The sequence below is a fragment of the Sceloporus occidentalis genome, unplaced genomic scaffold (genome assembly GCF_023333645.1).
Source record: "Sceloporus occidentalis isolate IW3139 unplaced genomic scaffold, rSceOcc1.0.p SCAF_24, whole genome shotgun sequence".
NCBI classification, from domain to species: Eukaryota; Metazoa; Chordata; class Lepidosauria; order Squamata; family Phrynosomatidae; genus Sceloporus; species Sceloporus occidentalis.
The window spans coordinates 5,210,162-5,235,733 of NW_028317004.1; the positions used below are offsets into that span (position 1 = coordinate 5,210,162).

The 25,572-nt window shown below is 38.5% G+C and overlaps 1 protein-coding gene across 1 annotated transcript in view; it reads right to left on the minus strand.

Annotated features, from left to right (window-relative positions):
* LOC149300543 (DNA excision repair protein ERCC-6-like 2) overlaps window positions 1-24,604 on the minus strand; it is a 51,357-nt gene extending 26,753 nt beyond the window's left edge. The window contains exons 1-12 of the mRNA XM_089485033.1: window positions 24,598-24,604; window positions 23,892-24,316; window positions 23,382-23,504; window positions 13,758-13,951; window positions 13,410-13,571; window positions 8,023-8,230; window positions 6,263-6,403; window positions 4,666-4,776; window positions 3,575-3,694; window positions 1,901-1,972; window positions 1,237-1,382; window positions 314-409 (exon numbers count right to left, since the gene is read on the minus strand). Of these exons, the coding sequence (XP_089341159.1) occupies window positions 314-409; window positions 1,237-1,382; window positions 1,901-1,972; window positions 3,575-3,694; window positions 4,666-4,776; window positions 6,263-6,403; window positions 8,023-8,230; window positions 13,410-13,571; window positions 13,758-13,951; window positions 23,382-23,504; window positions 23,892-24,316; window positions 24,598-24,604 (1,805 nt within the window). The remainder of the gene's footprint in view (window positions 1-313; window positions 410-1,236; window positions 1,383-1,900; window positions 1,973-3,574; window positions 3,695-4,665; window positions 4,777-6,262; window positions 6,404-8,022; window positions 8,231-13,409; window positions 13,572-13,757; window positions 13,952-23,381; window positions 23,505-23,891; window positions 24,317-24,597) is intronic.
* Between the last annotated feature and the right edge of the window lie 968 nt (window positions 24,605-25,572).

Genomic DNA, 25,572 nt, shown 5'->3' on the forward strand with positions numbered 1-25,572 from the left:
TAACAGCGCATGACTCGACCAGATGTAGCACCAGGAATGAAGACCCTGTATTATCAATGACGAGTATTGTGGCAGCCCCTCAAATCTTGGGTTCCTGGAGCTCAAGGTTGGTATGTTTTAAAACTAAGGAAAGAATAGGCTAAACAGGAGAGAATAAATGGTGTAACAAGCTGTGTGTCTGCACACATACGTATACAATGAAATACGATATAAAGTATACTTAAAGAAGTGGATATTCATATTAAGAACACATATCATCTAGTTTGTGCCCTTGTACAAGGCACTTTTCCAAGCGTTGTATAAAGACATTTACCTATCAATAGCCTGAAGGTCATTGGCTGGATTCCATGTTGGATCAAAGACCACAACTACATTGGCACCAACAAAATTCAGCCCAAGTCCTCCCGCCCTGAAAAATAAAAAGTAGAAATTAATGTGGGATGTCTTGCCATTTGTACAATACACATAATTATTTTGTTATTGGTTTCTTTTTTCAACTGTATCCCAAGAAATGGCACGCGGCGGATTTCAATTGAATAAAGGATTGGTACTTTATTTATAAATTGTTAGTATTTGGATCATGTGTGGCGTGCTGTAGTCTACTATTAAAGTAAATGGGACAATACAGTGAGAAAACTCTACAGTAAAGGAATTCAAAGATTTGGATGTTCATACATTTATCCTCAATAATAAATAACTCTAAAGTCTTCCTATAAGGGTGGACTAGATGGGCAATTTTCTAACGAAGAGTTCATGCTACTCTAGATATTTTTGTGTGTCGGCCCAACAAAGAGCATCACCTTCAACGCCTATATTCATATTCCTCTATAGTGATTCACACTACCCCAGCAGATCAGGTAGAACCTAAATGGTTTTTGCCACCAACGCAGAACGCACAGTTTTAATGGGGACGGAGTATGTAGAGTTTTAACGGTAACCTACCAAGAAACATAGCGAAGTGCTTGTTCTGTTTTCATTGCCCAGCATTTCCCTTTAGTAAAAGCCGTGGGGAGACTATTGTTTCACATCCCTTTTAGTAATAGTGGTGGTCAAGACAAATTACCTTAAATGTTGTTCTGATACACAAATGGCATACTGTACTATCATCAAAATATTTTTTTTAATGGAACCTTCCCTTTAAACATAATGGGAAACTACATGTTGAAGACATGCTTCGTACTTAATCACTTTCATCCATTTTTGTTGAAAGGTGGGAAAAGATATTTTTTTGCTTACATCGTAGAAACCAAACAAATGTTCACATCTTGGGTACTGTTGAATTCTTTTACTATTTTTAGTCTATCTTCCGCCTTAGTGCTTCCGTCAAGTCTTCGATAATCAAGCCCTGAGGCCATGCAATATCTCTCCAAAACATCGAGTAACTGTAGAGAAAAATATCTGTGAAATAGGTGCTGTACAGTTGTTTGTTGTAGAAACATAGCAAATGTCAGATGTGGCTAGATTAGCAGTCCATACAATGGCGGGTGGAAGTAGCAAGAAAAAAGAATCCAGAATCTCTTTGACAACTGTATATAAAAACGCAGTCTACGTATGTTAATATTTTTATATCTCCTAGAATCTCTGGTACAATATACACAATTTAGCCCTTTTAAAAGTCCCTAAAAGTGTGTGTGTGTGTGGGGGTATTATATCCATTAACAAATTTTGCAGGGTTAACCCCACTTGTCCCAGCTGTCATAGGCAGCCTCAGGGACAAGATCCAGGTGTGGAGTCCTCACCTCCCCCTGCAATTTCTCCATGCTCATTATGCGCTTTAATGCCAGTTCACATATTGCATGTAAGGAAGGAAATGTGCTCGACAGCTGTCAAGAGAGTCTTCCCCTTTATCAAGCAGGACGTACGGCTCAGTCAAGCATGGCGGACATCACATGGAGCTCACCTTTGTCGAAAAGGAGAAAAGAAGAACCTTATCCTTGTTTTGTCTGGAGTGATTTAGAAGCTGCTGAAGGACCTAGAAATGAACCATAGGACATCAATGAACCAAAGTATTCAAAACGTTCTGGAAAAAGTTATTTATTACCGACAACCTCGCTAGCAGAACAACAAAGGCTAACACATTCTTTAATAAGTCTTACTGTCTGAGACCAGTATGTTCAATATTTAAAAATATAACTAAGTTTACAGAGTCTTAAGGAGTACTGAATTTACGATTTACTTTCCAATAAAGCACATCAGAAATAATACCAGCTAATGGTTTATCTGGCCTGGCTTTTTGGCTCATGGTTCATGTCAACAAAAATGCAGGACAATACTCAGTAGATATTGCTTTCTAGCTGATCTACACCATTGCTGTTCAATTCTTACCTACCAAAGCTACACAAGGGGATTTTAAACAGTTTGTTCCAATGAGATGCAGCTATATACAATTATCATATGATGGGTATACTTATACTATGCTAAAATTCATGACACTATGATGCATCAACCCCTAATCAAGCCTTTCTATCCACCAGAGTGTGGGAATTAAAAAAGCAGGTAAAGAACCACAGGTGGATAGGATTATTCCTAAAAATTAACTTTACATTTCTTCTTCCTGCTAATTTCTTAATTACATGGTTTAAATGGTAAACGTGATGAAACAAAAAGCTTATTGCGGAATATCCCAGGTTCATAATGCACGATATTAATATGCAAATTACGTTTACAAAAGCGCAGTGGACCATGATGCACAAATTGGGTTCAGCACAGAACGCTGCTATCTAAGCAATAGATTCTTGGAACAAATCTTCTCAAAATAATCTATGAGATGTTTGCCTCCGCTCTCCCCTCCTTGCGATGTTTAGAGTAGATGCTGACTTCTCATACTCTTGTCAGCCTTGAAGATGCCAACTGCCCGCCCTCCCAAGATGTTTAACTGCTGGAGAAGAAAAGGGGGGGGAAGTTGTGTGTATAATACAGACACTGTTATTTTTAAGAAAAGCATATCCACATCTGGCAATGTGAGTTTGAACTTACTTTGCTGACGCAACGCAGCAGAGGGGAAAAATTGAATTTTTCTGCACCACCTCTGATGGTCTCTCCCAGAGGGCAATAAATATTTAAACCATTTTATTCATTCACTTTTAAATATTTATACCATTAATCAACACAGTTGTACTATACCATTTAAATACTATAATATAAAAAAAAACCGATGAAGCAGGTGTGACGGAAAAATACGAAGTGCAAATTCCAAGACTGGCACTGAGGAATGCTAGCAATTTCTAAATAACAAGGACACTGGACGCACCAAGCCAGTTTAATGTGCTGGTTCCCTGGGTCTTCCATAGCATGGCGAGCTAGCATGGAAGGGGCTGGAGAAAGGTGGCCGTAATTACATTACGATGAGAAAGTCTTGTTTATTCAAACATAAGACACACATATATAATACACTAGGCTTATCAAACATTAACATCTTAACTAAGAATATACAGAAACAATAACTGAATAGTCTTAAAGAACAGTCTTCTGGGAATCTGGAGTCAGACCCATAGGTATTTTGGAGTCTTTTTTCGAACTACAAAAGGGTGCCATGATTCTGCAATAAAAAGATTTCACGCGGTTGCAGCCATACCATCATTTTCCCACTGTACTTTGGATCAGAGATGGTCTCAAACGCAGCATCTTTGCTCTGCTGCATAAATTCTGGAAACTTGGAAAACACTTCAGCACAAATTCTTTTAATATGCGCTTCCTGAAATAAAGACACAAGTACTAACTACTAGGCACTAACATTTGAGGGATGCTTTTGTGTTAGAGACTGTAGTTGTTTCGCAAAGACTTTGCCATCTATGTAACGGACTAAGGTATTTCAAAGAACAATCATTGTATTTACCTAATTTAAGTTATAAACACAATTTCTGATGCTTCTATACAGGTCCACGTGACTTATGACTGTAGAACACCGAGAACTTCTCATACCCATGAAACATTCTGAGCCACTTGAGGGACCCCAAGGAGAAAAGAGAACGTTGGCAACCATGAGGTCTGTCCCTGGTAAACAGAGGACACTTGGGTGGGTGTAAGTTTCAGCCAATGTGATTTTATATTTATCCAAGCAAAGTTGCTTTATTTATTAAACTATTTATTGTGTAACCTTTTCGGTTATGAGCACAGCATATCACACATTTACACTGCTCAACGGACATGCTCTCTAAACATTCCTTGTGTTTTCAGGATCATGCCTCAGAGGAGTAGTTCTCATGCTATGGAGAAGTGATTTTCGCACACAGAGAACAGTGCACACTAACCGTGCTCAAGTGCTGATAATGTTGTTATCATGGGAATAGGTTAATTGACCTTGACATCGACTCCAGATCCATAATTTGAAATAGGTCAATCAACACATGTTATGGGAAAGGTTCCAAAGTCAATACTTCAGTATGGTTTCCTCAACTCTTACTGCAGACTAAAATCAAGATACTTTTACATCGATGGGAAGTTAAATTATGAAGCCTACGGGGTAGTTTATGTCATGAGTTTTGGGACTTCTTCTGAATGCCAATTTTTTTATTTAATATAATATTTAAAAAAATAAACAATATATCGATAAAAAAAACAAAAAATTATTTGAAGAATAGAAAACCTGGTCTAAATAAAAAAATGAATACTGATGTGATTGAGTGAAACAATCAAAAAAACTTTATCCAAATGTATAAAGCCTACCTGCTTCTTGCTAGTATCCGTTTGCAATAGAGCTGCATGGTTTGCAACTTTTCGAAGGATTGCCAAATAACTAAAATACATTGTCCTCACACTTTCACCATGCTCGTTCTCCTAAAAAAAAACCATAAATGAGAAAATAAGAATATACATTACAGATCAAAATCTGGAATCAATGACAAGTCTAATGCATATTTAAAAGAACCCCGACACATAATGTACAATACACATTCAACAGAGCCATGGGTTACATTGTAATTATACCATTACATAAGTTATGGTGGGTAAATGTGATGGAAAGCCCCTCCACTTAAAATTAAGGGGTAGTAGAAGCATTATTAAACACTCATCTACAGACACCAGACAAGCCAGAAGGCTTGTTTTTCCCACAGAAATCTCGTGGTGCTGCCACAGCCACAAGGGATTCTGGGTAGGCACATGCAAATAAGGTCAACAATAATCACCTTTTGCCTCTATATCCACTTTATACATGGATCCCTTGAAAGTAATTGCCCGCTGTACAAGACAGCCTTTAGACAAAACTCGGGAAGAGGTGCAGCCATCCATGTATGTGGATATAGAGGCAAAATGTGATTATTGTTGACCACTGTAATTATAAAAAGAGATAATGGTGGAATTGCTACATTTATTATGTTCTGCAACAGCATTACACTAAAATTGTGTCTGAAAGTCCTCAATGGCTAATTCACATACATGAGGTTAATAATGATCTTGAGGTTTATGTGTGTTTGTTTTGGGGGAAAAAAATAAAACCTGCCTCACGTCTACTGAAAACATTTAAAAGTAATGTTTGTGGAAAGACGGCTAAAAATGTCTGTCCCTATGATTTGTCTTGCCGGCGATGACTTTTGTGATATACGGAACCTGTTATTGTTGGCACTTTCAAAATATTAAACTCGTTCGGCCTTAACTAAGGAAACATGCAATTATCTGATGTCATTATTACCATTAGCACAAGTTGTGAGAAATGTTTCAAGTTGTTTAAAACACTGTAGCACTTTGTGTAATAACACATTAGTCACAGCATACCATTAAATAAAATGACTCTGTGGCTTTTGAACACAGACATTAGTGGCTGAAGATATATTAGTCTGTTCTTAAGATAATCAAAGGTTTATTCTTAAATAAAAAATGAATGCGAAAGTTAATTACAACATAAATAACACTACTTGATATTTGCCACCATAGACTGGTAATGCGTGTACTGCTTGAACCATCTTAAACATATATATTTAATGGCATAGGGACGCGAGGACTCCACCACCACCCTGATAAAGACAGGCAAACACAATTGTTTGGGCTACTTAAAGTCAACCGAGCTGAGCTGGTGGCAGCTATATAATTATTTCTCCATTCCTGAACCAATTTTTGTCTTAGAAACTGGTATCAGAACCAACAAGTCCCCCAAACACATTAACAGGGGAGGAATAGGTCACATGTAGTTAAGTTGGCTGTTCTCACTAATTGCATATCAATTAGGTATTTATATTTTTCTGGCCCTTTAACTCTTGGATTCCGAGAAGCTACATTGCTGTGCATTTGTTGAACTCAACGTGTTATTAACATGATTTTTTTTTACTTTATAGCAACATTTCCTTCGTCTCTGGCCGCTGTTACAGCTACATTTTTCACCTCCTCGCAGAACCAAGTTAACGTCTTGAGTCATTAGCACTGTCTGGTACACAGCCTTCTGGAACTCAGATAAAGAGCAGTACACAATCTGCGAAAGAGAAGAAAATAGACGTGTAAAGACGGCAAAACACATGGTAGGATTGCATCCAGGTATTTGAGGTAAAGGGCTTTAACCGCTTAATGACAATGGATTTTATTTTTTTTTAAACACTGGAGGATGAGAATGTTTTTAGCATTTGCAGTATATGTCTCTCTTGAACATATACAGTACCCACTCATATATACACAGCATCATTTAAAACCCAATTAACTTTTCATGGTTTTAGACATTATAAATACTACTGAGCCAAGGCCAATGACGAAACAAAAAACAATTACTTTGGAAAGACCTCACATGCCAAGAATTTTCAATGAGCAAGTAGCCCAGTCCCTCCTTATAAAAGATCTCACCCACATAGGTAGTTCTTGACGATCACTCTTTCCTATAAAGGCCGATAGGTCACGGAACCAGGGCTGCAGAGGACTTTGAACCCTAAATATCTCGGATGCCCCTGGTGGTGGGGCTCAGACGAGGGGTGGTTGGGAGAGGGAGCGCCTTGGGATCACCCAAGCAACCATTGCTGTGGTTCTTCTTTGTTTTTCACCTCAGGTTGCGTTCTGTTCGAACCTTGGGGTGGGCTGCTATAATCACTTACTGTCCTTGTCAGGACAGTACTTGCGCTGCATCAGCTAGATTTCGGTCAGCTATTGCACCAGCGTGGCTCCATTCCGACAAGTCCTGCTTCATCTCTCTCTACCGCTAGTTCTGTCTAGTACCGAGAGGCTTAATCGCCAAAGTCTCGGTAAGGAAGCAACGTTTGGCGGGTGTACCCAGTCGGGGTACAGGACCTCCCGTCACAGTCATTAATATCAATATAAGCCATGGGTCCTACCCTGTCGTCGGGGACAGGGAGGCTACAGATACAGTAGGTTTCCTGGGTCAGGCATGACACGCATGATTACAGAGGTACTACTGTCTGCTGTATTTATGGAATGATACCTATGACCATCAATATCTATAGCTGTAAACTATTGTCTGTAACGCACACAAAGTAATACTGCACATACGCTTATGAGAGAGGGTTCGAATGATTACTGTTATTTATTCAAAAAACTTGCACAAAATATTTACTCATTTACGCAAGCTAAATTCCCCATTGCACACCGACGGGCCTTCAGGCTCATTTATTCTTCATAGGAAAAAAAACTATTCTTTTGCTTTGTAAAAAGACACAATTTATTGAAAGCTACAACCAAGATTGCATTTTCTTTACCATTACCACGGTTACACAGGGAGTATTTTATTAGACACTAAATGTCCGACCGTTTCCAGTCTTAGTAGGGTGATATTTACTATTAAACAGCAGGGCTCTTTCTAATCAATGACCTAGACTCTCCAAGTACATATAAAAGGAACAGAACTGTCCCGAAATTGAAAGGCTTTAAGAGGTCACGCACTAAGTCTTTCAAAAAGTCCCCAGCATTATTGAAAGCATCTTAAGGCTCTTTCTAGCCACATAAAAAAAAGAATGAACAATTCTGCAATTCACATTTGTTTTTTCTCCATTTCATTTTAGGACAATAACAGACATTTAGACTTATAATAGCAACAATTTCTTAGTAATAAAATCACACACACGGAGACAAGCAAGAAAAGGTAATACTTACGCGATCTTCCTTTTGGGGCAACTGGCTGCTTATTAAATCCTTTGTCCTCCTAAGAAACAACGGAGCCATCTTGCTTGCTAGCCTCTCCATGGCTTTCCTTCCCGTGGCCAGCTCTCGCTTTGTCGCATTGTGTCTCTGCCCGTACTCAACAGGGTTTGCGAAATCTTCCTTAAATGTGTTTTTACTTCCTAAACAGCCGGGTACAGCCCTTCACAAGACACATATAGTCCGGATTAGTCAAAAATCCCTCCAAGAATTATTATTAAATTCTGGAGTGAAGAACAACAAAGTAGCCTTGAACAATTGTAGTGGTTTTTTATTCAAATGAATTCATTTACCTAAATATCAGTAATAAACATACACAAGTGATTGAGTAGGTAAGAATTTGCCATGTTACAATTTTGGCCAAGTCAATGCATTTAATCAGGGTTGCAATTTGTCAACTGCATTGGGAAAATTGAGCAGCAACATAGCTGCTATAGTTTATTTATAATTTATCTAACTAAGATTCAGCACCATAATAAAACTGGGAAACACATCAAATAGCTAGTGCCATACAGTCCAAAGTGAAGCTTTATATATGTTTGTATATATGTTTATATATGTTTGGCAGAATCTGGTCTGATTATTGTAATCTTATGTTGTTTGCATTCATTTTAAGGGTCGGCATCGAAAGGCAAGAGGGGGCTTTAAATCTTGTGCTTTTACATACCAAATGATTAGGACTGTTCAATGTATTTTCAGCTGTGTGCAATATCCTTTGGATGTAGCACTGGAAGACTGGGACAGGCACTGAAATGCTTACCGCATGTTATCATGGGGGGCATGAAAAAGCATGTTTATCAGCCTCACGGGCACACTGGCCATATCTCTGTTGATAACATGTTCTGTTTTTATAGTACATTCTACTCTTTATTCATATACACAGATGAACATGGAATAAAGTGATATTAACTGCTGTACAACAGAGTATTTTTTTTAGCAGTCTTCAAAACAAAAACATAGCTTTGATTAGCAAGATGGATATATAAGGGCTGCTCTTGATGGAACATTATACTGAATTCAGAATATTCAGTTGGATGTATTCTAGGATTCTAGTGGTCCAGGACAGCATATCAGAGTCTAAGGATCTAAACACAGTTTTTCCCTTCCAGCTAAAGGAGAACATGTCAATACATGATGGGGAGCTTCAATTAGGTCCCTTTGTTATCTTTTATATATAAATCATTGGATAATATAATCACTACCATGTTTTAGAAACATTCCATTCACAATGCTACCTGCCTGAAATCAGAATATGTGGAATTTTGGATGAACAATGTTCATATTGTTTCTAGGGCTGAAACAACTAATCGATAAAATCGATAATAATCGATAATGAAAATCGGTGTCAACGATTTTCATTATCGATTAATCGAATCGATTTTTATCGATTATAAAAATGATAATCCGACCTCAAACAGAGATCGGATTATAACACTAGAATCCAGATCCCCCGCAACGCTGCAGGGGACCTGGATTCCCCTCACTGTCAGCCGGTCTCTCACTTCCGTCTCTCTCCCCCCTCCCATACAACCCTCTGACTCCTCCCCCCTCCCATACATCACTCTGCCTCTCTACCCGGCTCCGTTACTGACTTCATAGAAGCCTCAGCGTAAGTGAAGGGCAGTAACGGAGGCTGTCTGTGCGCATCGTTTAGACCCCCACCGGCTGACAGAGGATCATCCTCTCTGTCAGCCGGTGGGGGTCTGCATCGCACAGACAGCCTCCGTTACTCACCTTCACTTACGCTGAGGCTTCTATGAAGCTGCAGTGAAAGTTCCTGTCAGCAACGGAGCCGGGTAGAGAGGCAGAGCGGTGTATGGGAGGGGGGAGGAGTCAGAGGGGTGTATGGGAGCCACCCTCCCATACACCACTCTGGCTCCTCCCCCTCCCATCCGGCACTCTGTCTCTCCACCCGGCTCCCTGGTGTCTTGTGAACCTCCGTGGCTGACAGGAGGCAGAGTGGAGTATGGGAGGGGGGAGGAGGCAGAGTGGAGTATGGGAGGGGGCAAAGTGGTATATGGGAGGGGGAGGAGGCAAAGTGATGTATGGGAGGGGGGAGAAAGGCAGAGTGGAGTATGGGAGGGGGGAGGGGCCAAAGTGATGTATGGGAGGGGAGGAGCCAGAGTGGTGTATAGGAGGGGGGAGGAGCCAGAGTGGTGTATGGGTGAGTTATAGTGGTGTATGGGGGGTATTATGAATTTCAGGGCATATAGGGGGTATTAGGCATTTCAGGGGGGCATAAAACATATCTGGGGTAAAAGGTATATCAGGGGGCTCAGTTGCATATCACTGGCATATAAGAGGTATAAGGCATATATGGGGGCAGAGTGGCAAGCTGGGGGTCAGATGTGCATAACCGGGGGCAGTTTGGTAAATAAAAAAAAATTTAAACAAGGCTTTTTTCTCATAGTTTTTATTAAATATGAAAAAGTTAACATATGAATTAATATTTACTAATAACTTTGTATTAAAACCTAGTTTGAGAAACACTGTGTCTGGGTTCTTGTAGCTTTTATTATTATGTCAGTAAATTAAGAAGGTGAATAGCGAGAGGCCATTGTGATAAAGAGATGAAAGTGTAAATTGTACGTTTTTTATTACAATATTTTAAATTGAAAAAAAAAGTAAAAATTTTTTATCCGATTAATCGAAAAAATAATCGGCCAACTAATCGATTATTAAAATAATCGTTAGTTGCAGCCCTAACTGTTTCCTACTACACCAGTTTCAAAGAATAGTCATCTTGTCTTTCGATCTGCTACTGGCACACCAGGATAGTTGTTGCCTATGAAGCAACGTGTGGACAGCTGGCTAAAAGTATTACTAATCTGACTTTTGATGTATTTTTCGGAGGAAAGAACTTGAGTAACCAGGCAGCACTTCTCAGCAAAGCAGGTGGCTTCTCCGATACTGTCCCTTTAATAAACAGCATAGAATACATAAAAAAAATTTGAAAACTCAACATCAGTCTAAATCCATTCAGAAACTGATTTCCCCTATGAGTATACTATAACTCACTTTCTTGCCAACGCGGCCCTCAAGGCTGACCTCGTGCAATTTAAGTCAATTGATGTATATTTACGGATGATGGGCTTATTGATTACAACCTAGCTACAGGTAGAAGACGCACGTTGCTCATGTTAAGAAGTTATGGGATTGTGTCAATAGCTATTACACAGTGCCAACAAACATGAATGGGCCTTATACGTTGTAGTTATTTCATCTTTGTGAATTTATTCTGGGAAGTTATGAATGAAGAGAAAAAAATAACATAAAATGCATCCACTTCGAGTGGTCTTGTTAGAGGAAATACGACTCCTGGATTAGCCTGTGCAAAAGCCTAACTCTTTAATATACACATTTTAAAACTATTTCTAGTATCAGTATAATGGGCATATATGGTAACAGCTATCATCCTATATAGTGTTACTTATCTGGTGATATACAGTGGCAAGAAAAAGTAAACCTTTGGAATTACCAGCATTTATGTATACATTTGTCTTAAATAGGATATGATCTTCAAGTTACAATAACGAGCAAACAATCTGTTTTCACTAAAAACACACAGATTTGTTGTATTGTACCTGTCCATATTGAGTTAGCAACTTTGACATCAAAATAACACTCAAAGATTTTGCTTTTTATTCTCAAGAAGCAACTGTTGATGTAAACCTTGCCTCACAAAAAATACATTTTAGAAGACCTACGATCGAAAATGGTTGGTTTGCATTAAGCTGGAAAGGGTTGCAAAGTAATTCCTAAGAGTTTACATATTCATCAGTCCACAGTCAAATTATTTATAAATGGAGACAAATTAGTATTGTTGCTACTCTCCCTAGAAGTGGGCTCCCAGCCAAGATGACTCCAAGAGCACAACTCAGAATACTCAATGGAGGTAAAACACAGAACCCTAGAGAAACGGCTATGGCTTGAAGAAATCATTGGAACATCGCTGTTCATGAGTCTACCATACGCAAAACATGTAACAGGCACGGAGTCCATGACAGGAAGTGGCTGCTCTCCACAAAAAAACCCCAAAAAAACACTGCTGTGCACCTGAGGTTTCCCAAAGTGCACCTTAACTCTCCACAACGCTACTGGGAGAATATTTTGTGGACTACGGATAGCACTTCATACCAACAGGAAAACATCATCCCAATGGAGAAATACAACATCATGGTTTGGGGCCTGCTTTGTTGCCTCATGTCCTGCACAGCTTGGCATCGTCGAGAGGACAATGAACGCCCACGTTTATCAAGGTATTATACAAGATAATGTCAGGATGGCTGCCCGCCTGCTGAAACCCAGTAGAAGTTGGGTCATGCAGCAGGAACAACCTCAAGAGAGCCATTTACACCAGACACCCTGAGAATATGACTAAGCTTAAGTAGTTCTGAACATTGCGCGGGTCTGATCTGCAGCTACCGGAACCGCTTGTTTGAGGTTATTGCTGCCGAAGGAGGTCCGACCAGTTATTAAATCCAAGGGTTCACATACTTTTTCCATCAGCACTGTGTATGTTTAGTGGGTGTGTTCAATAAAGACATGAAAGATTATCATTGCGTGTGTGTTATTAGCTTAAGCACATTGTGTTTGTCTATATGTGTGACTTAGTTGTAGATCACAACAAAACCAGGTAATTCCAAAGAGTTCATTTACTTTGTCTTGCCACTATATAAACCGGGCCAATTTCCCTCAAGAGGAAGTGACTGTATTGGTGTCCTAGACAATTTCACCCAGTGAAATATATGCACACATAAGTGGCCTGTTGTATCACAGAAATGGGATATGTGTAATCTGTATCTTCGTTTTTTATTCGTTTTTTGGTTTATTTATAAGGCAGGAATGGGAGTATGAGATTCGAACAAAGAAAAACATTTGTGAGGGCTTTAAAAGTACCAGTACTTCTGGAATTTGGTCAAAGTGGAGAAAGAGCGGGCTCCTCTGATTAAATGCTTGACACAAGCGTGAAACAAGCCTAAACTAAATACATTTTTGAAGGCACATTTGTTTGCCCTCCACTTTTTGTGAGGTACGGTCTGTCAAATCCTTTTCTCTGTGCTGACATGGCGCACCATGCTGTAAATAAAGGCTGAATAAATCCTAATTAGATACATTAGATGGAGGATTTCATTGCACATGCCGTAGAAAATTACTAAAAGCATGATTATTTAGCATTCTGCAGTCTTTTTTTACCCATCTGTCATTTCTTAAAAAAATGAGTTATTAATAATAATAAAACCCTCAAGAAACTAAAATCTTACAGCTTTTGAAATTTTATAACCTGTTTTTACCTTCCATGTGCTTGCAGACACATACAATAGTCATCCAATGTTACATACCAGTCCATAACACACCAGAGCTCCTGCATATTGTTCTGTAGTATAGTTCCAGTAAGCCCGATACGAACTTTGCAGTTTAAATCTTTCATGACGTGGGTTACTCTGGCTTTTGGGTTCTTGATTCTGTGTGCCTCATCCACAATGACAGCCGCCCAATCTATGCTGTTACATGAGAATGATTGAATGAGTAGCGTCCAGAAAACTGCAAATATCTTACTAAACACAGTTTGAAGAGAAATCCATTATTTAAAGAAAGTAAGATTCTTAATATTTTAATTTCAGAATCCATAATTCTGATCTTGCTTTTTTTTTTTTTTTTTAAACATGAACGTTTTTGGTCCCTCTTACCTGTTCAGCTCATCCAAACACAAGCGAAGAGTTTCGTACGTAGTCAAAGCGATTTCATATTTCCCCTGTTTTATCCGGCTGAGTTCAAACTCCTTTTTGTTTCCATGTATGACGGTTACCTTGAAATACCCCCAAGTCTCCAGCTCATCTTTCCAGTTAAATAGCACAGATAAAGGTGAAACAATCAGAAAAACCTAAAATGAAAAGATACATTATTGACCATGCTAAAAAGAGTATTGGCTCTCTTTGACATGTTCACATTATCTAAAACAAAAACTTGATATAAAGAGAATACCTTAATAACAATGGTATGGCATATTGCTTCTCCATGCCTCCATGATCAGTTATGACCAGGTGTAACCCAAAGATGGTGTTACTACAATGAATTGTGTCGCCCATAGCTGTAACTTGGGATATTAGTGTCTGGGGTAAGTAATATAAAAAGCACCAGTGATATCAGAATGTGTCATGCAAGGTCAAAGGGCACATACGTTCAGCACAGCCAGCAGGTGGCCCAAGTAAAAGGCACTTGGGACAGCCACCGTGCCACCGGAACAGCCAAATAGGACAACAAGGCTTACATACATAATTTGGCATGGCCAAGACCCGTTAAATCTATCGCTGTTCTCAAAATTCTCTCTTAAATGCATATTATGAAGCACAGTATCGCAGTAGGTGCTAGCTACGAAGCAGCTGTCCTGATACACCAGGGGCTTAGTATTAAGACTGCAATGCCGTAAAAGCGGAGAGTCGGATTCCAAATTGCTTTTCATACACAATTCCTGTTTTTCTTGGATAGGTTTTTCAGCGTTGGCAGGTTTGGTCTCAAGTAATTACTATAGAATAGAGACATAGCTAAGTATGAAGGGTGATGTTAAAGATTAAGCACAAATACACGGAGAAAGTTTACAGTTTGATAATGGCTTGCCACCTACAAAACTGCACAATGGGCCAGGTACCTGCACCGTTAGAGATGTTATGGCGTATGTTTCATTTTATGATGGATGGAGAAAGAAAAAAAAAACCTTAAAAAAATGTACACTTAATTCAGTTGAACAGTTGGAAAGAACATAAGTGGTTTAATGCATTTCATTAAAAATAGCCTGAGTGTTTAAAAGGATTAACGCTAAAACGTAACAGACTAAACCACACAAGATATTCTGTATATATCACTGAAAAGAAAAAGCCTTACAGGAATGAAAAGCGAACATTAAGCACAAGTTAAAATAGTCAGAGGCATTACGCATATAGGGCGTTGTATGGACCCTGCAGGAAAAGGGATCATATTTATTATTCTATACATAGTAATAACATAAACGTCGTGATCTGGAAGCTTATAACATTGCGGGGTGGTCTATGACTTCTGGAACTGTGTATACAAAATAAAATGGAAAAGAATATGTGGTTTAAGGCATGATGAGACATATCACGTCCATGCCAAAGCCAGCTATTTGCAATGGTTCTTGCACTGCAGGTTTCTATTGCAAATGAGGATATACAAGAGGCTAGGATTTCAGTGCAATGTGTTCTTTAAAAAGTACTGAAAGTAGATGTAAACACAGGTGTTAAGGCAATGTCGGTGGGTCCGCACAAAGAACCCAGTGCTAGCTTTACAGTAGAACAACTGAATGCACGTGTAGAGGTCAATTCCGGTTCAAAAAGGTAAAAGGGGAGAAAGGAAAGAAGAGACAAATTATATTAATAGTGGTATATTATATACCAATAACTTATAGAACTTCATAAATTGTAAAGGTGTAAGACATAATGACATATTGGGTAAAGAGGGCCCTGCTTAGATGTGTTTTTTTATATATATATATATATATATATATATATATATATATATATATATATATATATATATGTATGTATGTATATGTATATATAAATATAAACACATCTAAGTAGGGCCCTCTTTACCCAATATGTCATTATATCTTACATAATATCTTATATTTTTATTATTATTTATTTTATATATATATATATATATATATATATATATATATATATATATATATATATATGTATATTAAAATACTCACATGGAACGTTAATATACATTCTTTTTTAGTGGGGCTGTCAGGGACATTACAAAAAAATGGAGCACTCTTCTCCAAGCGGGAAGGAAATGATAGCGCTCTAGCGCAAAGCACGTGGACCATTTTACTTAGCTGTCTTAAGATCAAGTTTGAAAATGTAACTAACAAGTAATGATACATAATTACAATAGGCGGCCAAACCCGAGAAAAAAAATACGTAGCTTATTTTGGCCGAAAACTGCACGCACATTTCTGTAGACATGTTCAACATGCCAGACTGGCTTTGTAAAGTTGATGGATGAAAAATATAGAACGTGATGGTTTATTATATCAACTCAGAAATCTGATTTTTAAAAATATTTGAAAAGCCTAATATCCGTTGAAACAGCTACTATCACTTTGTGAGATCGAGGCCAAACACACAGTCATTTCCTCCCTCAGTGCGATATATTTTTACGGTATTATTAGTCTGCTCTTTTGGGGCATTTCATTTGTCAGGCTTCATGACTTTCAGGAGACCAAGAGCTGATAAAGCATGATTACCGCTAATAATTTGGCACAGGGCTAAAAGCGGGGGTGGGGACATCCGACGATACATCTTTGAAATATGCGCAGTTGAATGTGCTTGGAGGTGAATGAATGTCTGTGTTTTATTGTGCATGTATGTGTTTAAGGCACATGGATTTCTGAGTGTTGGTGCTGGGTTCAGTTGTCTGTTAACAACAGCGGAAATAAGACAGACATGGGAAAATAGAAATTAACATATAATGATCGTGACGCATTATGCAAACTCATCACATGCAAAATAAATGTGATATTTATCCGTTTTATTATGTCAACAAGTATATGTAGATTCGCTAGCCCTTATCCCAAATAGCAAAATGCAAATGATTTAATGAAAAGTTATGGAGGGCAGTGTGGGATATATTTTGCACGCTGTTTACAAAAGATCCATTTCCCAAACTGTTCTACAAAAAAAAAGTAATTATATTTGAAAAATTGCGACCTCATTGCTTTCTTATAGTCAGTGGCTAGAAAAAGAAAAGGGAAAATTCTATTGTGTACTAAAATATTTCAGAATAAACCAACTGCTAAGCATTACCTTTTCTGGAGGACGGGAATTCATCCAACTTAATGGAAGTTTAAAGTAATGTTCTCTGAGTGTCTAAATTGCTTGTGCTACTTACCAAGCTTTAAAGACTAGACTACAAATAATGATTTTCATGTGAATAATGCTTTCAAGCAGAGACACCGCAGTACCAGATGTAAGTAATTGAAGGCTCTTCTGGCAAAGCAATGATATATGAAAGGGATAACGATGGAGATCTCTAGCACTTAGAAATCGATGTTCACTCTGTCTACGGAAGGCTCCTAGTAGGAAGCACTATGCCCATGTTGAAGGGGACATATGATGATACCAAGAAAGTGGCATTGCTAGATCTACTGCAGTTCAGAATTATTACTTCAAGAAGAATAACTGGCTCTGGCATCACCCTTCCTTGGCAGTTAAGAGGTCCAGAAGAATAGCTTCAGGCTTTCCCATCCCCACACAAGAAGTGGGTGGCTAGAGGAATGTGGAAGACTGGAGAAGCACGTACAGAGGAAACCATAATGACAACACTAGCCAGCTGCAAGAAATTGATCTGGTTGGCAAATTAAATGCCAGCAAACGAAAGGCAGCATTTTTCAGACACGTAGCGAATGTGCCCCGTCGGCCAACTGCATATTTACACTTTATTTTATTTTTTTCTTGTTTTGTAACCATACTAGTTTTACGAAAACGCGATAGAGAGGATACTTGGAAGAAAGTCAGTAGGAATATAAGGATAGACAGATAATTGTAAAACTGTAAGCCATAATAAGGGCAGATGCACTTCCAGAGGACAAAGATTACGTTTAACCCCTTCGAGACAAAGGCTGATTTTACTTTTTGTACCCTTTGTGACAATGGCCTTTTTAACATTTCTGCGCTGCTTGTGTTTAGCTGTAATTTTCTTCTTTCCCGTTTACTGAACCCACACACATTAGATATTGTTTTTTTCAGGACAAGAAGGGCTTTCTTTAGATGACATTGTTTTGATTGTATCATATTATTTACTATTAAAAAAATTATAAAATATGGTGAAAAATTTAGAAAAAAATGACTGCTTCTAACTTTTAGTTGAAAAATCTTTTACTCATCTATAAAAGGTAATGAAAAAACCTGCTAAATAGATTCTATTTGTCCTGAGTTTAGAAATACCCAATGTTTTTATGTTTTTTTGCTTTTTTCTACCCATTATGGGGCAATAAGTACAGGTAGCGTTTTGCTATTTCAAAGCCATTTTTTCCAAATCTGGTAATTCTTCCCCCCATGTGCCATTTCGGGTATCTTTGAACCCAGCCAATGCAATTTACCCCATCAAGTCATATATTTTTGAAAACTAGACAGCCCAGGGTATTCCAAATGCTAGTATTTTAACTCTTTCCATGCACCATATCTACCACCAGTCTTTGTCAAACTTTATGGTAGTCATTTTTTTGCATTTGTTTTGTCATACACATTTTACTTCAGGTATGAATTAAAATGTTCTAGTTTATGTCACTATCACAAAACACCCCAATATGTGTTCAGCAACATCTCCTGAGCGCAGCGATACCCCACATGAATGATTTTGCCTGGCTGTTTGGGGGCAAAAGGGCCACATTTGGGGCATGCGCATTTTTCAATGTTGAACTTTGGCATTTGGGGATCCACTGCCCATGCCCTATTTGGTACATCTTTGAGCCGAGCCATTTCAGTGTGCCCAATAAACCCATATATTTTTGAAAACTAGACACCCCAGGGTATTTCAAATGCTAGTATTTTAACTCTTTCCATGCACCATATCTACCACCAGTCTTTGTCAAACTTTGTGGTAGTCATTTTTTTGCATTTGGTTTTCCACACACATTTTAATTCAGGTATGAATTAAAATGTTCTCGTATATGTCACTATCACAAAACACCCCAATATGTGTTCAGCAACATCTCCTGAGTACAGCGATACCTCACATGAATGATTTTGCCTGGCTGTTTTGGGGCAAAAGGGCCACATTTGGGGCATGCGCTTTTTTCAATGTTGAACTTTGGCATTTGGGATCCACTGCCCATGCCCTATTTGGTACATCTTTGAGCCGGGCCATTTCAGTGTGCCCAACAAAACCATATATTTTTCAAAACTAGACACCACAGGGTATTTTAAATGCTGGTATTTTAACTCTTTGCATGCACATATTTTACCACCAGCATTTTTTCAAAGTTTGCAGTAATATTTTTGTGTGTGTATTTTTCCCCCACACACCTACTTTATGTATGAATTTACAGCTCCTGGTATATGCCGCTGTCACACGACACCCCATAATGTGTTCAGCAACATCTCCTGAGTGCAGTGATACCCCACATGCATGGGTGTGTCATTTTTGGGGGGAACTAAAAGGCCACATTTGGTACGTGTGCATTTTTCTAATTGGAAATTAGATGTGTGGCCATCCTCCCCCCCGTGTTAATTGGGACGTTGTTGAACCTGGCCCATTCAATTTACCCCATCAAATCATACATTTTTTAAAAGTAGACACCCCACGGGCATTTAATATGCCAGTATTTTAACTCTTTCCATGCGAGAATTGTTTTAAGCTAATATGCTAATTTTAGGACTTGCTCACAAAAATATATTTTTTATATATATATATATATATATATATATATTTTTTTTTTTTTTTTTTTTTTTTTTTTTTTTTTTTTTAAAAATTGAACATTTTTTTTCAACTTGGAGGTTCCCCTGATAGTGACATCAGTGGGAAATGATTTTTACATTTTACTGTTTTTTTACTATTTTTTTCTAATTATTATTAATTTTATTTTATTTTTTAATTTATTTTTACTAATCACACTGTGATTAGAAAGCTGGGCTCCATTGACTTGCATGGTGAATGCAGTACCTGTATTCAACCTGCAAGTGGAGCCAAAGTTCTCTAGATGGTCTGGACTATCTAGCGAACTTTTAAAATTTGTGGTTCCTGTTACAGGACAGCGGCCATCTTCCTTGATGGCGAAGATTGCCGGCAGCTGCGGCTGTGACCGCTCTCCGGAGCGGTCACAGCCCATCAAAAGGTTAGTGTTTGGTGTCGCTGGATGCCTCCTGATCGAGGCATTCCAGCGACACCATTTAAGTTTAGGAGGCGATCGTCGATCGCCTCCTAAACGCTTTTAAAACGGGCGTCCGCCGCCATACAAAGTATGGCGGATGTTGACGCCCCGTGGAGGGGCCAGAGATGGCCCCTTCGTGCCGATCGCGGCGTTGCTGAATGCCTCGAGGTCGAGGCATTCAGCAACGCTTTTTGGGTGCAGAAAGCGATAGTAGATCGCTTTCTGCACCCGTTTAAAGACGTGCCGGTCCTGGCACGTCAATTGTCGTAAAGCACATGCTTTTCCGTGCCGTGCCAGGACCGGCAATTGTCATTAAGGGGTTAAACTAGTTTAAACTAACAACGTCACTACATATTATGGAAGGAGAACCCCGAAAAGCTTTTGTTATGGTCCTACATAATGATCTCTTCAATGTCGTGTAACACTTTCGCTAGGCATTACGCAAGGACAACTCTGTCTCTCTAGGAAGGACTATGACCATGTTGAAGGGAACATATGATGATACCAAGAAAGAGCTAGATCTACTGCAAATGGAATTCACTAGGGATTACGCAAGGACAACTCTGTCTCACAGGAGAAGCTGTATGGGCTTTGCCCCTCAAAACACAGTGAAATGGATGAGGTGGAATATTTAAACTTTCCTACAAAACCACTGATTTGCAAACAAACCATATAGACCATATAGAAGACCATATAGAAGCCAAAGACGTGAATCGGATGTCGTTTTCATCTCTGTTTGTAGGAGTGAATACGCCGTTTTCTTCCAAAGGCCTCTACGAACTTGTAGAAAAAGCCCGTAGAATACTTTAAGAACTAGACAAGCTACTCTCGTTGGAAAGACATATCTCAACTCAATGTGTGTACATTCATTTAAAAGAAATTAAACGCTGGAGGCATTTGCTGCCTCTGTTAGTATTCCTGTGGCTCGCTGAGTCAGGAAAGGAAGCTCTCCAATCATTAGCAAATGGGGCCATTCACCGAATTAAAAGCTTCAGATTCTTAGCAACTGTGGAGCTTTGTAAGGTGGGCATGGGGAAGAAGAGCATTCGAAACATGAAGCCACACAAAAGATTTTTTTCAAATTCCTTTTTTTGTTGTGCTTTAAATGGACATTAATTGACCAATAAAATGTGGGTTTTTTATGTCTATACCTCAAGTAAAATCTAAGATATAAGCACACAAGGTCAGGACAGTGCGTGTACTGGGTTTTATTCAGAAAGGGGGAAGAATGGCAAACCATGACATTTTACAAATCTTTTATTCACACTTCACAGAGCAAGGACAAAGAAGTGAGGCCCCCAACCCCTCGTGTATATAAAGTGCTTGTACTTTGGGGCTGTAAGCTTCCGTGTATTAAGAATGGAGGGTGCTGAGGCATTCATCTCCATTTCATGCACATCATATATGATACTACGGCCTTTGCGCACAAAATTAAAGAACAACACATAACTAGGTTTCTATACTGAGATTTCCTTGAACAAAAAGAGGCTTTAGCAGCCACGGTGAATCCTGTTCTCAGAGCTCTTGGTTTCAGCATCACCATACCTCCCGCGTGTTTCTCTACTGGAAAGCCTGCTGCAGAGGGACCCAACTAACTTTAACTCTCCCTCTTGTAGAGGCAGCAGTACCGGGAGATGAGTGCGTAGCGATGTGATAATGCACGTGTGTGGGGGATTATAACAAATAGCCATAATATTAATAAAGGCTTGAGCAGTTCGACTACTAAACATGGAGCTACCAACTGATAAATATTCAATTGTTCCCTTTAGTACCTTGTTCTGAAAAGGCTTGTTTTGTTTTGCATCAGGTGGGTTTTATGCGTATTTGTATGCTGATGTTTGTATGTACACTGGTATGAAAATCCATGTGTTAAAGAATATTGTGAGTAATCATTATCCAATGGCTTGATACGTATACGTAACGCAACCCAACCATTGGGATTTCCATAGCATAGTAAGAGTGTTTTGGTATCTAGCAGCTGTTTCAATTAGGCTTCCTTATATTTAGTCATTAAGTACTGTTTTTGAGGCACGTTTTAGACCCAGAATATATATTAGCACACTTAACACACGCGATTACATTCTGTAATTTAAAAAAAATAAAAATGCTTCTATTCTGATTGAAGGAGTGCTGCACATATGTAGAGGGTCTTCTTAGACCCCTGGAATTCTTGCAAGCTCCAGCACTGGAAGTGACTGTTGGTGAGTATAACACACTCGGGCAGTGGCAACCAGGTGTTTGGCCCTCCATGCATTTGGAAGTATGCTAATTTAAAGAGAACAAACAGCTATCATTTGCATTAAAGTTTAAGGCAGGGGTGACATGGAACCCAAAGAGAATGAACATCCAGTTTCCATATCAAATGGCGCATGGTTCTAAACTGAAAACAGTCAGTGTCAGCTTTTAAATACAAGATCTTTGGACACGAAGGCAGAAGGGTTTAGATCAGGGGTGTCCAACCAGTGGCCCTCCAGCTGCTGCAGGACTACATCTCCCATAACGCTCTTTCAGCTAAGGGGCTGGCTGAGGAGTATGGGAGATGTAGTCCTGCAGCAGCTGGAGGACCGCAGGTTGGACACCCCTGGTTTAGATCAATCTTTCTATTATACAAACAATCTTTCTCAGATAAACAACACTTTAAAGAAACGTGGCACATGGAAGTTTGGCATCAATGGAAAGGAAACCTCAAGCATGGATAAAGAAGAAAAAGTATATCTCCAGCTGCTTTAAAGCCCAAAAAAATGTCTCCCAAGTACACTGCCAAGTCTACAAGCCTGTGAATAATAACATGGTACATGCTGAGCAATTATTTGGTCCAGGTTCATCTGGATCCTCAGCTGCTGAGAGAGATGCTATTGGAGATGTGTAGGCAAAGTAAACTCAGGGAACGCCGTAACAATGGCTTGATGTGCAGTAAACTGGAAAAAGCACTGGCAGGGCCTCAAAGGAAGCATACTGAGAGACACTGTCTGACCATCAAAATCTGGCCACTGCAACTAGCAAATAAACTACCCTCCAGCAGATTTTATTCACCAGACAGATGCCCACTGTCAAGTGACAGGGGCCAGCACAGGTCATCTCAGGTCAAGTTAAAATTGCTGTATAAGAGGATATGCTTTACACAGAAAAACACAGTACCACAACCACCTAAAGTTCATAATTCTGAGATTAAGTCTTAGCAAATCTAGCACCCCTTATAAAAAAAAAAAAAAATGTTTATACAACCAAAAGATTTTGCGGTTGAATTTGTCTCGTCTTGGCAGGGATAGGTTTTATCCTGTGATATTGGCCAGCATGGTGACTTTAAGAAAGAAGAACACACAGCGAATTTGATATTGCTACCTCCTATGCAATTAGACATTTAGAAAATAAAATACATTATAACACATGACCACTAATAACGCAGAAACCTTACCTTTTTTGGAGGCACAAAAGAGTGATCCTTCTTCATTCCTCTACGTAAAAACTCAGGCATATTGTTTTCAATATCTTCTCGCGTCCCCTTTTTATGCAGCACTGCAGCTAGAAATGATATAACCTGGGACAAGAAATGACAAAGTATAAGTAATTAATAAAGGAAACAAATACAAGTGTATATTTTTTCTTTTTTGTTGGTATGAAAAAAAAAGCAGCTCTCAAAGTAATAGTTTGTATGTATGTTGTACATTTAATGTATTTTTATGCAGTGGATTAAATAAATAATAAAGTCTGAAAAAAAATTAATAAAAACAAAATTAAGGGTGACTCTTCAGAAGAGTAGATTGATTCAAGTTCCCACAGGAGTTTGGAAAACTTTGACATTTTAGAGATATCTATCAAAACATTTCCAGATTCCCTAGCTGGCAAGTTAACATGTAAAAATTCAATAATAAGACACTCCAGAAATATGTGGTATGGGAAAAAATTATTAACAGTAAATTAATACCTGTATTGTCTTTCCAAGTCCCATGTCATCTCCAAGGATACATCCCATAGACTTAATATAGTGGGCATACAAGAACTTTGCGCCATCTCTTTGGTAATCACGTAAATACCTATTAATTGTGTAAGGGATAGAAATGCCAGTGTTCGATAATGGAAAATCAACCGAAGGTCCCGGGGGTCTCCTGCCAGTGAAACAGGGTTTTTCCAAGTCTTCATCGTCAAACATGGATTTGTTCCACACTTTGCTGGAACCTGGGAGTCTGTGAAGTTCTGAAAGTGGAAGCTTCTTTTCAGTTGAATCCATAAATGAAACAACCGCATAGGACACACCATTCTCTTGATGTTCGATGGATCTCACCACAGCTTCACAAAGCTCATCCTTTTCAGAATAAGGAGCTAAGCATTTTCCTTCTGTGCGCCACAGATCTATATATAAATATGACAACAGAAATATGTAAATTATAAGAAACTTTGGGGACAACGGAAATCTCAGTATTACACGCACAACCTGATTTGCAAATCGATGTGTGCGTATACTGTGACGAAATTAGGTCAACAGTTTGTGTATATACACTTTCATTTAATTACAGATGCCATAATGCAAAAAGAACAAGACTTCATCATTAAACATGGTGGTACATCAACAGTATACATGGAAGTGGAGTTATGTTTTGTTCTATACATCTTAACAACGTGGCTTTAAATACCCTTCATCGCCCCTACCCTAGTCAAACCCCCCCAAAAAGCTTTGTTTACCTGTGTTACAATGACACGATTATACTCCACTAAAGAACACTGCTGTTTTTAACCCCACAACTCCACAACATGTGCATGGCAACACAGCTGTATATAAAAAGTAGTTATGCCAAATACTTGCCCTGGGCATCCTTTTCACAATCCATTTCCTTTTAAACTTGTAATTTTTCATACCTAAAATCTGGAAGAAAAAAAAAAGAATATTTAAGCAAGTTAGATATTTGCAAATGCAGGAGTAGACAACTTTTCAAATCTATGTATTTACTCTTGATATATATGTATACTATAAACTATATAAACTATAAAACTTACACCAAGCTATAAGTAAAAAACTGTATATTAGGGGAGAATCACTAAAAAAAAAAATATATATATATATATATATATATAATTAGGGCCAATATCTACACTTGGCTGCAAAAAGTTTATCCGGGATCCATTCCACTCTTATTCACAGTTCAAAGATATTCACGTGTATTAAATTACCAGATCCCCTGGGTTAATTTTTACAAGTGAAACATTAAAGTAATACTCTGAAGTATAGTTTAACGTAATACGCGCACGTCGATTCAAACATTAACCGTCATGCTTGACATTATATTTATATTTCAGCCAAACATTTATTTCCGTTTCGAACAAGATTACACATGTAAGAGGCAAAGAAATGAAGTATTACGCTCCCTTTGATGTTATACCTGTCTGCAATAAATAAAAGGCTCTGTTTAATAATAACTGCCGATCAATATTTGACAAAGTAAAACAAAGTTTTTAACTTCTAAGCATCTGATCATGAAACACATAACTATCTCAGTGGCAGACACACTTTCTCACACCACCCAAAAGGCTAATAATGCTTTGCGGCGGATAACTTTGCTCGAGTTGGTGATTAAAAGAATACCCCTAGATCATGACATTTTAATCTAATG